The sequence below is a fragment of the Coregonus lavaretus genome, assembly GCF_964263955.1.
Source record: "Coregonus lavaretus genome assembly, chromosome: 8".
Classification (NCBI taxonomy): Eukaryota; Metazoa; Chordata; class Actinopteri; order Salmoniformes; family Salmonidae; genus Coregonus; species Coregonus lavaretus.
Window position 1 is genome coordinate 32,605,624 of NC_139995.1, and position 12,699 is coordinate 32,618,322.

General features: G+C 45.0%; 1 protein-coding gene across 1 annotated transcript in view; it reads left to right on the forward strand.

Annotated features, from left to right (window-relative positions):
* Positions 1 to 12,699, forward strand: part of grm2a (glutamate receptor, metabotropic 2a) — a gene marked incomplete at both ends in the record, with an annotated part of 69,909 nt that overhangs the window by 33,793 nt on the left and 23,417 nt on the right. The window contains one exon of the mRNA XM_084167984.1: positions 5,303 to 6,366. Within this exon, the coding sequence (XP_084024110.1) occupies positions 5,303 to 6,366 (1,064 nt within the window). The remainder of the gene's footprint in view (positions 1 to 5,302; positions 6,367 to 12,699) is intronic.

The window sequence follows — 12,699 nt, forward strand, 5'->3', positions numbered from 1 at the left end:
AATGATAACAAACAGACTACTTAAGTATGATCCCCAATCAGAGACAACGAGCGACAGCTGCCTATGATTGGGAATCACACCCGGCCAAACATAGAAGTAGAACAACTAGAACTAAACATAGAATATACAACATAGATCTCCACACCCTGACTCAACATACAAGAGTCCCATAAGTCAGGGTGTGACAGTACCCCCCCCCCCCCCCCCCCAAAGGTGCGGACTCCGACCGCACAAACCTGACATAACAGGGTAGGGTCCGGGTGGGCATTCCGCATCGGAGCTGGATCCGGCTCCGGGCCTGACGACCACATTCTCTCAGCCTCCCCGTTGCGCCCCTGGTCAGGTCTGGACCTCGGCGCGCTGCTTCCCCTCTCCTTCCTCCCACGATGCACCAAGCCCTGTCTGGGCCCTGGTGTGGGAGACCCCAAACCTGGAGAGGGGCTGACGTCTGGGTCTGGACTGGAGCCGCTGACCGGAGCTGGACTGGACCCCGGTGGAGCGGAATGCTCTGGCTCCGGAGTGGAACTGCTGACCGGAGCTGGACTGGGCACCGGTGGAGCGGACTGCTCTGGCTCCGGAGTGGAGCAACCGACCGGAGCTGGATCAGGCACCGGTGGAGCGGACTGCTCTGGCTCCGGAGTGGAGCAGTGGAACGGGCACGGGCCGTGCTGGACTGGACACACGCACCACTGGTCTGGTGCGAGGAGCAGGCACGGGCCGGACCGGACTAGGAACACGCACCACTGGCTTGGTGCGAGGAGCAGGAACGGGCCGTGCCGGACTGGCGACACGCACCACTGGCTTGGTGCGGGGAGAAGGCACGGGCCGGGCCGGACTGGGAACACGCACCACTGGTCTGGTGCGAGGAGCAGGAACGGGCCGGGCCGGAGACACGCACCACAGGTCTGGTGCGAGGAGAAGGAACGGGCCGGGCCGGACTGGGAACACGCACCACTGGTCTGGTGCGAGGAGCAGGAACAGGCCGTACTGGACTGGGAATACGCACCACTGGCTTGGTGCGGGGAGCAGGTACGGGGCGTACCGGGCTGGCGACACGCACCACTGGTTTGGTGCGAGGAGCAGGGACGGGCCAGGCCTGACTGGCGACACGCACCACTGGCCTGGTGCGAGGAGCAGGAACGGGCCGGGCCGGACTGGGGACACACACCACTGGCTTGGTGCGAGGAGCAGATACGGGCTGGGCTGGACTGGGGACACACACCACTGGCTTGGTGCGAGGAGCAGGTACGGGCCGTACAGGACTGGTGAGGTGCACTGGAGACCAGGAGCATTGAGCCGGCACAGCCCGTCCTGGCTGGCTGCCCACTTTCGCACGACACGTGCGGGGCGCTGGCACAGAACGCACTGGGCTGTGCATGCGCACTGGCGATACAGTGCGTATCTCCGCATACATGGGTTCCTCTATTAACCCATGCTCCTTATGTTGCCTAACCAGCTCCTCTCTCCGTGCATCTACTTCCTCCTTTTCCCTACGAGCCTCCTGCAGTGCCTCCTCTTGAATGGAGCTCTCCCGCTCTATTCTTGCTATCAGCCCCCGTAATGTGGTGGCCTCCTCTCTTACCCTGCAGATCCGATCCTTCTCTCTCTCTCGGCACTCCTCCTCCAGTGAGGACTCCTCCGGGAGCCCCCACGAGTTAGGGAACAGAAACTCATCGTCGTCGTCATCCTCCGACTCCTCAGTATAAAACTGTTCCCACTCTTCTTCCCATGGTCGTAGGGACTCAACCTGGAAACCCACCGGGTGCAGTGGTCGGGGCTCTTCTCTCTCGCTCCCCGACCACTCCTTTAGCCCCCCCCCAAAATGTTATTGGGGCTGCCTCTCGGGCTTCCTCCTCAGCCGGCGCCTTCTGTGTTGCCGTTGCTCCTCTCCTGCCTGGGCTTCGCCCAGGGTCCTTTTCCCGCAAATATCTCCTCCCAAGACCAAATCTTCCCCACCTGTGTCCAGGGTGTTTGCTCCTGGGCACGCTGCTTGATCCGTGTTTGGTGGGATCTTCTGTCACGTTCGTTGAAGGACGGGTCAGACCAAGGCGCAGCGTGAAATGCATACATGTTTATAATAAAGATAAACACACGAACAAAACAACAAAACAACGTAACGTGAAGTTACCAGGCTAAACACAAAAACAAGCCTCTACACGGAACAAGATCCCACAACTAATGATAACAAACAGGCTATTTAAGTATGATCCCCAATCAGAGACAACGAGCGACAGCTGCCTCTGATTGGGAATCACACCCGGCCAAACATAGAAGTAGAACAACTAGAACTAAACATAGAATATACAACATAGATCTCCACACCCTGACTCAACATACAAGAGTCCCATAAGTCAGGGTGTGACACTGTGTCTTGAACTCTGTGAAGCATTTATTTAGGCTGCAATTTCTGAGGCTGGTAACTTTAATGAACTTATCCTGTGCAGCAGAGGTAACTCTGGGTCTTCCATTCCTGTGGCAGTGCTCATGAGAGCCAGTTTCATCATATCGCTTGATGGTTTTTGCGACTGCACTTGAAGAAACTTTCAAAGTTCTTGACATTTTTAGTATTGACTGACCTTCATGTCTTAAAGTAATGATGGACTGTTGTTTCTCTTTGCTTATTTGAGCTGTTCTTGCCATAATATGGACTTGGTCTTTTACGAAATAGGGCTTTTTTCTGTCTTTTTTCTGTCCCTATCTTGTCACAACACAACTGAATGGCTCAAACAAATTAACTTTTAAGAGGGCACACCTGTTAATTGAAATGCATTCCAGGTGACTTCCTCATGAAGCTGGTTGAGAGAATGCCAAGAGTGTGCAAAGCTGTCATCAAGGCAAAGGTTGGCTATTTGAAGAATCTCAAATATCAAATATATTTTGATTTGTTTAACACTTTTTTGGTTACTACATAATTCCATATGTGTTATTTCATAATTTTGATGTCTTCTTTTTTCTATTTAAAATAAAGCAAAACCCTTGAATGAGTAGGTGTGTCCAAACTTTTGACTGGTAGTGTATATATAGGAAATGTACACAGTGAACTCTTACACATTGTAAATACGTAAATAGAATGCACTATTTCAGAACGTGACCTACCACTTGGATAGAATTATCAGACTGGGAAGAATTGATGTCCGCAATTTCCCCCTATCTGCAAGCATGACCAATGGCATAACACCTTGTTGATATGTAAATTCAACGAACCAGTCGGAGTACATAAACGTTGAATAAATATTTATGCAGTGGCAGAAATCCTGTTCCATGTATACAGAGAAATGTGATTTTCTATATATTCTCAGAAAAGGCTATATCCTAAGAAGTGATTTTCCATGAGAATATTGTGTCACGACTTCCGCCGAAGTTGGTGCCTCTCCTTGTTCGGGTGGCGTTCGGCGGTCGTCGTCACCGGCTTTCTAGCTGCCACCGATCTACGTTTCTGTTTTCCATTTGTTTTGTCTGTATTGTACACACCTGGTTCCCATCACGTTAATTTGTTTCCCTATTTAACCCTCTGGTTCCCTCATGGTGTTGTGCGTGATTGTTCGTTGTTTGGTGTTTGTCTGCTGTGAGCTTATGTATTTCCCTGCGTGGAAATTAGATTTGTCTGTTACTCAGTTCTGTGTCCTGCGCCTGACTCCGTCCTACCGCTGCACATTGACACCTGACATATTGCCAGAGAACAAATAGACCACATTCAACAGTTTTTTTTGTACTTGATTTTTGGTTTATGACTAAAGTCACTTTCATCTATATTATCCCTTTGTCTGCTATTAGCCTCTCGACACATAAAGTTGAAAATGAAAACTGCACTGCATGATATACTGCAATCATAATCTGCCAATGAGTGCCCTGCTTGCTGACAAATTTGATTACATACATTTAGATCCATTGTATCAATTCCTACCTTCCTACAGTACGTGGGAACAGTCCAGGACTAATTCTAGTTGTTTTTATATATCTGCTGAAGATAAGAGCTTGTAATGATTCAATTTGCAAAGATGAAACATCAATTTCCAGCCTCACACGCTGAGGCTCATTTTGTCACGCATCTCATCTGCCTGGAGTGGGTGGAGAGTGACTTGGACTACAGCCTGAATATTACAGATAGGAATCACATAAACACCCTCATCAGGAAACAGCATTTTCAGTCAGGTGGTGACCAGAGATAGTCAGTGTAACAGATAATTTATGTAAAACCCTATAGCATCAACACATCTGTACAACACAAAGAACAACAACCCCACCAAGCCAAATGATCTAACTACTAAACCCTTGAATGAGTAGCTGTATGTCTCCAAGTCTTAAGGTAGTGATGGAGTAAAAGGCGGGAATATTTTCATGCATGAGTGATGGTGGTGGGGTTCAAAGTCCATGAGGGTTGCTTTAGCCAAGCTATCCATCTCAGCCGTCCATGTCAGAAGACATCAGATTGGATTACAAGACTAGAATCGCCTGATAGCCTGAAGTGTATGGAGATCTTTGGGGAGATGGCAGTACAGCAGGGTCACAAGTGATCCTTCATCCATTACAAAGCCCCATTTCCTCTAGTTCAAAAGAGACTAGATGATTCTCTATGGAGAATAATGGGGCTATTCAGCTGAGAATGGTTAAAATAATCTAAAAAAATCTCAACTGTCCAGTTGCAAGTCAGTCATTTTGCTCTGTTTACTTTCTAGCTATAAATGCATTGGTATTTCTATCCATGGCTTGCAAATTGTTATTCCATAGTTAGACATTAAGAATGTATTATTCCATAGTTAGACATTACAAATGGATTGATGTTAAGATAAATGTTCAATCTTTTTGACATGGTACCAAGGGATTGTATAGTAACTGTTTATTCCATGGTGTTGAATGAATCTGTTGTACACCCATAGTTGTTGGCACCTGAATAGTAAAAAACACGTTTAAACCTCTCCTGAGGTTCTCATTCGAGTGCATTAAGCCTGTGTCAAAGAAAACAGACTCAACTTTCTGGCTTCAATTATGTAAATGCTGGGTTTGCACCTGTGTCCCCGATGCATCAGTTACTGTTGTGAAAGGAATGGAATGTCAGAGGGGAGATACAGAGAGGTGAAGTGATGAAGCAGATACAAGCTCATTCAATCAAAACATGTCGACTCCAAGACCCTGGATTCATTGTACACATAATGCTAGGAAATAATAACACAATCAATTCAAAATACGAGTCAGAGTTCAGAGTGTTAATTATATAGTGTATTGTTAAGGATCAACATTAATTTGCTTATTTGACTTTCAACCATCACAACATGACCATGGTCTTCTCTTTCTCACCCTGCAGCTCCATTCCGTCCAGCAGACACAGAGAACATGGTGAGGTTCGATACCTTTGGAGACAGCCTAGGCCGCTACAACATCTTTCACTATCATAAAGAGGACGGACGCTACGTCTACCGTAAGGTGGGCTACTGGGCCCAGAATCTGACCCTCAATACCAGCCAGATCCCCTGGGAGGGCCATGCCGCACCCACCTCCCAATGCAGCGACCCCTGCAGGAAGAACGAGGTGAAGAGCATGCAGCCTGGAGACGTGTGCTGCTGGATCTGCATCCCCTGCCAGCCCTACCAGTACTTGAAGGACGAGCTCACCTGCGCCGATTGCAAGTTCAGCGAATGGCCCCTGGCCAACCTGACGGGCTGCTATAACCTGCCCGAGGAGTACATCCGCTGGGAGGATGCCTGGGCTATAGGCCCTGTTACCATCTCCTGCCTGGGCATGATGTGTACACTCTTCATCATCGGCCTCTTCCTCAAGCACAACGACACCCCTGTGGTGAAGGCAAGCGGGCGGGAGCTGTCCTACATCCTCCTGCTGGGTGTTCTGATGTGCTACAGCATGACCTTCATCTATATCTCCAAGCCCTCCATGGCTGTGTGTACCCTACGTCGACTAGGCTTGGGCACCTCCTTCGCTGTGTGCTACTCTGCGCTTCTCACCAAGACCAATCGCATTGCACGCATCTTCAGCGGGGTGAAGGACGGAGCCCAGCGGCCGAGGTTCATCAGCCCTGCCTCCCAGGTGGCCATCTGCGGGGGTCTGATCTCCTGCCAGCTGGTGGTGGTTATGGTCTGGCTCCTGGTGGAGGCCCCGGGGGTCAGGAAGGAAGTGAACCCCGAGAGGAGGGACATAGTCACCCTCAAGTGCAACAGCAAGGACTCCAGTATGCTCATATCCCTCACCTACAACTGCATTCTCATCATCCTCTGCACTGTCTACGCCTTTAAAACCAGGAAGTGCCCAGAGAACTTCAACGAGGCGAAGTTCATTGGGTTCACCATGTACACCACCTGTATCATCTGGCTGGCCTTCCAGCCCATCTTTTACGTCACGGCCAGCGACTACAGGGTGAGTTATCAAGTCACATAGACTTTGATTTAGTAAACAAAGTCACACGTTTTTGCTATTTTTGAGTTTCACAGTACATCACTACTTTTCCAAAAATTAACCACACAACCTCAACACACTGCCTAACATACAGCGTATATCTACTTTACAAACTGAGGTTGAAGACACACAAAACTGATCCCTTGGTTGTTATTTATACTTGTGTATTTCCTGTCCTTAAAGTCGTGAGTTTGGCTCATTTAATCTTTTCTAAACAGATATCAAATCCCTTTGATCGCTTGTTTTTAACTCTGATAAAAGAAGCAGCTCTCTTTCATGGGACTGAGAAATCTGTTCCAGAGGAGAACAAAGGCTCAGAGGAGATCACATCCCGGCAAAATGACGGATTGAAATAAATTAGGTGGGACGGATTTATACTGATAACACACTTGAAATTGGCTACTTAATGACAATTAGCATAGAGCAAACCTCATTCAGTAAACAACTCTATCTATCTCCGTTGTGTGTCACTGCTGGGATTATAGATGTGTGTTATGATCATTTTATTTCCACATTACTATACCTACCATAAAACTTCAATTAAATGCAGAGTCTCAAATAGCCTCCTGTCCCTTTTAATAGACGGGCATCGCCATCCATTTCAGCAAATAAACATCTGTTTCAAATAAACGCGGGGTCTAAATGAATTGTTTACGAGGTTACCGTGTACACAGCTCTGATATTCCCACGGTCATGTGCATAAAAAAATAAAAAATCCTAGCAATGGCGCCACCAAAAAGACAACACAATATCAAATAATGCTCTCCATGTTGCTGAAGCGTGAAATTGGGGGGTGTATGACAGGCAGTCTAGTCTTTGCAAGTCTGATCAGCGATGGATTTGTTAATATAATGTTTACACTGGTCATACTGGTCACAACAGTGTGGTAGTCTTTTCAAAATGTTATAGAGCAAAATGCTGTGTGAATTAAAGGGATACTTCGGGATTTTGGCAATGAAGTTTATGTCTCTGCGTGCAGTTTGAAGGAAGTTGATAACTAGCGTTAGAGCACAGTTGCTAACTAGCGTTAGTGCAATGACTGGACGTCTATGGTAACACCTAGCATGCTAGTTCCAGACATTGCGCTAATGCTAGTTAGAATTGGCTAATAAAACTACCTCTAACTTCCTTCATACTAGATGCAGCGATATAAAAATACTATCCTCATTGCCAAAATCCTGAAGTATCACTTGAAGGAAATAGACACCTAGCTCAAAGAGAAACCTGTCTCCAATAAGCGCTGGTTGTGTTCAGTGATTGAAGCAGATAAATGCCCGGGCTATAAATTAAAGTTTTACAGTATTTATTGAAGATTGGTCAATGGATTTATTAAGTAATGCTCTCCAACATTATGTGCGTACAGTATCTGTATACTGTACACAAGCATGTATGTGGAGTGTGTACAGCAGAGCCTACCATAGCAAAAAGCATAACAGCTGGGTCATTCCATCAATAGAGTGCCTTTTGGGTAAGGTCATCTGTTTTGCTTTTTAAAAATGTTTTATTTCACCTAATTTTAACATTCAGTCATAAAGAACACATGTTCAACTTAAAATTTTTATATGTTTTCCCATTTCAAGAAAACAAAACAAAACAAAAAACAGGATTGACGGTAACAGGGTTGACAATTTCATCTTAAATCAGCGATAAATCCCTTTGTGACAGGGGGAATAGAGTGGTGAGGAGTCGTCATTCATTTTCTGGATTCAGGTTCTCTCAAACATAATTTTAAGCTTTGTTTTACTATTGACAGTTACAGCTGATTTCAGGATTGTATATCGATTTGCTCTACTTAAGTATTTGTCATCTGATGTATTCGTTTCAGTCACTGAATTGTTTAATCAAAATGTTCGCTGCCTGCTCCTGATATCAGGGCATAAAAACTAGAATCTCTGACCTGAATTAGCGCCCAGCTATATCCTGTCCCAAGCTTGTTTTTCCCAGATTTCCCTGGCTAACTGAACTATGCTAGTTTTCGTCTACACTCGTGGTCAAATGTTTTGAGAATGACACAAATAATAATTTTCACAAAGTCTGCTGCCTCAGTTTTGATGATGGCAATTTGCATATACTCCAGAATGTCATGAAGAGTGATCAGATGAATTGCAATTAATTACAAAGTCCCTCTTTGCCATGAAAATGAACTTAATCCCCCAAAAACACTTCCATTGCATTTCAGCCCTGCCACAAAAGGACCAGCTGACATCATGTCAGTGATTCTCTCGTTAACACAGGTGAGAGTGTTGACGAGGACAAGGCTGGAGATCACTCTGTCATGCTGATTGAGTTAGAATAACAGACTGGAAGCTTTAAAAGGAGGGTGGTGCTTGAAATCATTGTTCTTCCTCTGTTAACCATGGTTACCTGCAAGGAAACACGTGCCATCATCATTGGTTTGCACAAAAAGGGATTCACAGGCAAAGATATTGCTGCTAGTAAGATTGCACCTAAATCAACCATTTATTGGATCATCAAGAACTTCAAGGAGAGAGGTTCAATTGTTGTGAAGAAGGCGACAGGGCGCCCACGAAAGTCCAGAAAGCGCCAGGACCGTCTCCTAAAGTTGATTCAGCTGCGGGATCGGGGTACCACCAGTGCAGAGCTTGCTCAGGAATGGCAGCAGGCAGGTGTGAGTGCATCTGCACGCAAAGTGAGGCAAAGACTTTTGGAGGATGGCCTGGTGTCAAGAAGGGCAGCAAAGAAGCCACTTCTCTCCAGGAAAAACATCAGGGAAGACTGATATTCTGCAAAAGGTACAGGGATTGGACTGCTGAGGACTGGGGTAAAGTCATTTTCTCTGATGAATCCCCTTTCCGATTGTTTTGGGCATCCGGAAAACACCTTGTCTGGAGAAGACAAGGTGAGCGCTACCATCAGTCCTGTGTCATGCCAACAGTAAAGCATCCTGAGACCATTCATGTGTGGGGTTGCTTCTCAGCCAAGGGAGATGGCTCACTCACAATTTTGCCTAAGAACACAGCCATGAATAAAGAATGGTACCAACACATCCTCCGAGAGCAACTTCTCCCAACCATCCAAGAACAGTTTGATGACGACCAATGCCTTTTCCAGCATTATGGAGCACCTTGCCATAAGGAAAAAGTGATAACTAAGTGGCTCGGGGAACAAAACATCGACATTTTGGGTCCATGGCCAGGAAACTCCCCAGACCTTAATCCCATTGAGAACTTGTGGTCGATCCTCAAGAGGCGGGTGGACAAACAAAAACCCACAAATTCTGACAAACTCCAAGCATTGATTATACAAGAATGGGCTGCCATCAGTCAGGATGTGGCCCAGAAGTGAATTGACAGCATGCCAGGGCGGATTGCAGAGGTCTTGAAAAAGAAGGGTCAACACTGCAAATATTGACTCTTTGCATAAACTTAAAGTAATTGTCAATAAAAGCCTTTGACACTTATGGAATGCTTGTAATTATACTTCAGTATACCATAGTAACATCTGACAAAAATATCTCATAACACTGAAGCAGCGAACTTTGTGAAGACCAATACATTGCCAAACTTCATAAATTGCACCCTCAACTTCAAAACTCCTTTGCTAGTTAGTTATAAAATCATGTAGCTAAGAAATTCTCTGGAAAGAAACTTGAAAATGATTTATTGTTTTGTTGAATAGTCATGACTGGTTCGCGCTAGTATCTGTTGTGTCGTAAGACAATGGTGACGAAGGATATCATTGCTACTTAACGCAGATCCAAGTTCAGTTTTGACATTAACCGTCGTCATTGGCGTAGGGTTAGCTGGACGTTTCTGACTGATCTTGGAACTATGACAACGGGCAGGCTCTCCCCACTTGGTTCGATGGGAAATGTAGTAATTTTGCCAACACAGCCAGATATGTACACAGTCTTGTACCCTTAAACTTTTTTTTTACTGACTATCGTATTTGTTGATTAAATCTGACTTTATTAGTAGAATGAGTAATCCAGGAATGTCACAATTTAATTGACATGAGAAAACTCGAGAAAATAGCAACTCTACAGAGCGCCAATGGCTACAATTAATGGCTAAATTACTTCTGGACACGAAGGGTCCGCAGAGCTCCTCCTCACCACTCTATGGAAGCTGGTGTGCAACAGGGAGGGGCAATTGAATGCAAGCTTCACTTTTTCATTATTGTTAAACACCAGAAAATGGCCAAAAAGAGTAGAAGCAGCTCACCTGCTTTTACACTATGATTTGAATATATCTTCAATGTTTCTATTGAATTTTTTTTTTTTAAGGAGTAGTTTAACCATATTAAAACAAGTGTTCAGTTCACGTAACAAGATTGACCTTAAAATGAGGGACAGGCGTAAATAATTCACTAATCACATGAAATAAATAAGAATCTGCATAATAAATAAGAATCTGCATTGTTGTTAACGAAGCATGTGACAAATAGAATTTGATTTGAATCTTAAGAAATTACTTTCTCAAAGCAACAAAATAACTAGGGCTTTACAATGATAGTGAAAACCATGTGGTTCATATTAAAGGGCACTTAATTTAATATAACAGGCTTTTAACTCCTGGAACGACCCAGCTAGAAAATGATTTGTGGCCAAGTGATCTAATCATGATTAGATTGTTGAGTCCTGAACCTAGAGATCCGATGACAGAGAGTTCCAGAGAGGTACTGAGCTCTGTGGTATTTGTTCCCCTCTGGGATACCTGTGTGGACTGGGGGAGAAAGAATTAGACAGAGAGAGGTCCCCTGGTGCACCTTCCTCTGCAGACACAGATGGACAGGCTGGAGAGTATGAGGTCTGGATGGGGGACAGAACGTAGCGGTGTGTCCCTGTGTGGAATAGAGTGTGAAAGATCAGGATGCTGAGTCCCAGCTGTGTCCCGTGCGCTGGGATCACGGTGTGTCTCACAGGGCTTCAGAGGGACCCTACCTCATGGCCCCTAGGCAGGATGGGGATGGGAGAGAAGGGGACACGGACAGAACGGATCAACACAGCTCTAATCTGACCGCTCTGATTATCTCTGAACTGGACCGAAGACTCATGTGATTTGTGTATTGTCTTCAGTGAGGGAAATATTACTGGGCTGTGTTCCGTCTGCTACATTTTTACTCTGAGATGGCTGTCCTCCTACCCTGAGATTTCAGAAAAGTCTGGTTGAATAATCAAACAAGAATTTGCACGTCATCCATGAAATGTTTAATGAAACAAAATATGGTCTACTGAGGCATGAATTACAAACATGATTACCACATTAAATATTAAAGATGTCCTCCCTGAAGGGGAAAAGCAGGTTAACAAAGGTGATGAAACATCATTCATATCTGAAGGAAAAGAGTGCCCTTCACACTGGGCACAGAAGTCAGTTCAATGTCTAGTTTTGATTTGGTTAAGTTGTCAACTAACGTGAACTCAACATGAAATCAAAACATTTCAAAACATGTCATTGGATTTAGGTTTAAAATTGGTTTAAAAATGAAGGAAAATTGCCCTTTTATAAATATCAGATATACAGTATCTTTATGATTTATTGGTAACATTTATTTCATATATTTCATATACTCATACAGTGCATTTGGAAAGTATTCAGACCCTTTCCCTTTTTCTACCTTTTGTGACGTTACAGCATTATTCTGAAATCGATTAAATTATATTTTTTACTCGTCAATCTACACACAATTTCCCATGAGGCCAAAGTGAAAACAGGTTTTTAGAAATGTTTGCAAATTAAATATTATAAAAAATCAAAAACAGAAATACCTTATTTACAATAAGTATTCAGACGCTTTGCTATGAGACTCGAAATTGAGCTCAAGTGTATTCTGTTTCCATTGATCTTCCTTGAGATGTTTCTACAACTTGATTGGAGTCCACCTGTGGTAAGTTCAATTGATTGGACATGATTTGGAAAGGCACGCACCTGTGTATATAAGGTCTCACAGTTGACAGTGCATGTCAGAGCAAAACCAAGCCATGAGGTCGAAGGAATTGTCCGTAGAGCTCTGAGACAGGATTGTGTCGAGGCACAGATCTGGGGAAGGGTACCAAAACATTTCTGCAGCATTGAAGGTCCTCAAGAACACAGTGGCCTCCATCATTCTTAAATAGAAGAAGTTTGGAACCACCAAGACTCTTCCTAGAGCTGGCCGCCCAGCCAAACTGTGCAATCGTGGAAGAAGGGCCTTGGTCAGGGAGGTGACCAAGAACCCGATGGTCACTCTGACAGAGCTCCAGAGTTCCTCTGTGGAGATGGGAGAACCTTCTAGAAGGACAACCATCTCTTCAGCACTCCACCAATCAGGCCTTTATGGTAGAGTGGCCAG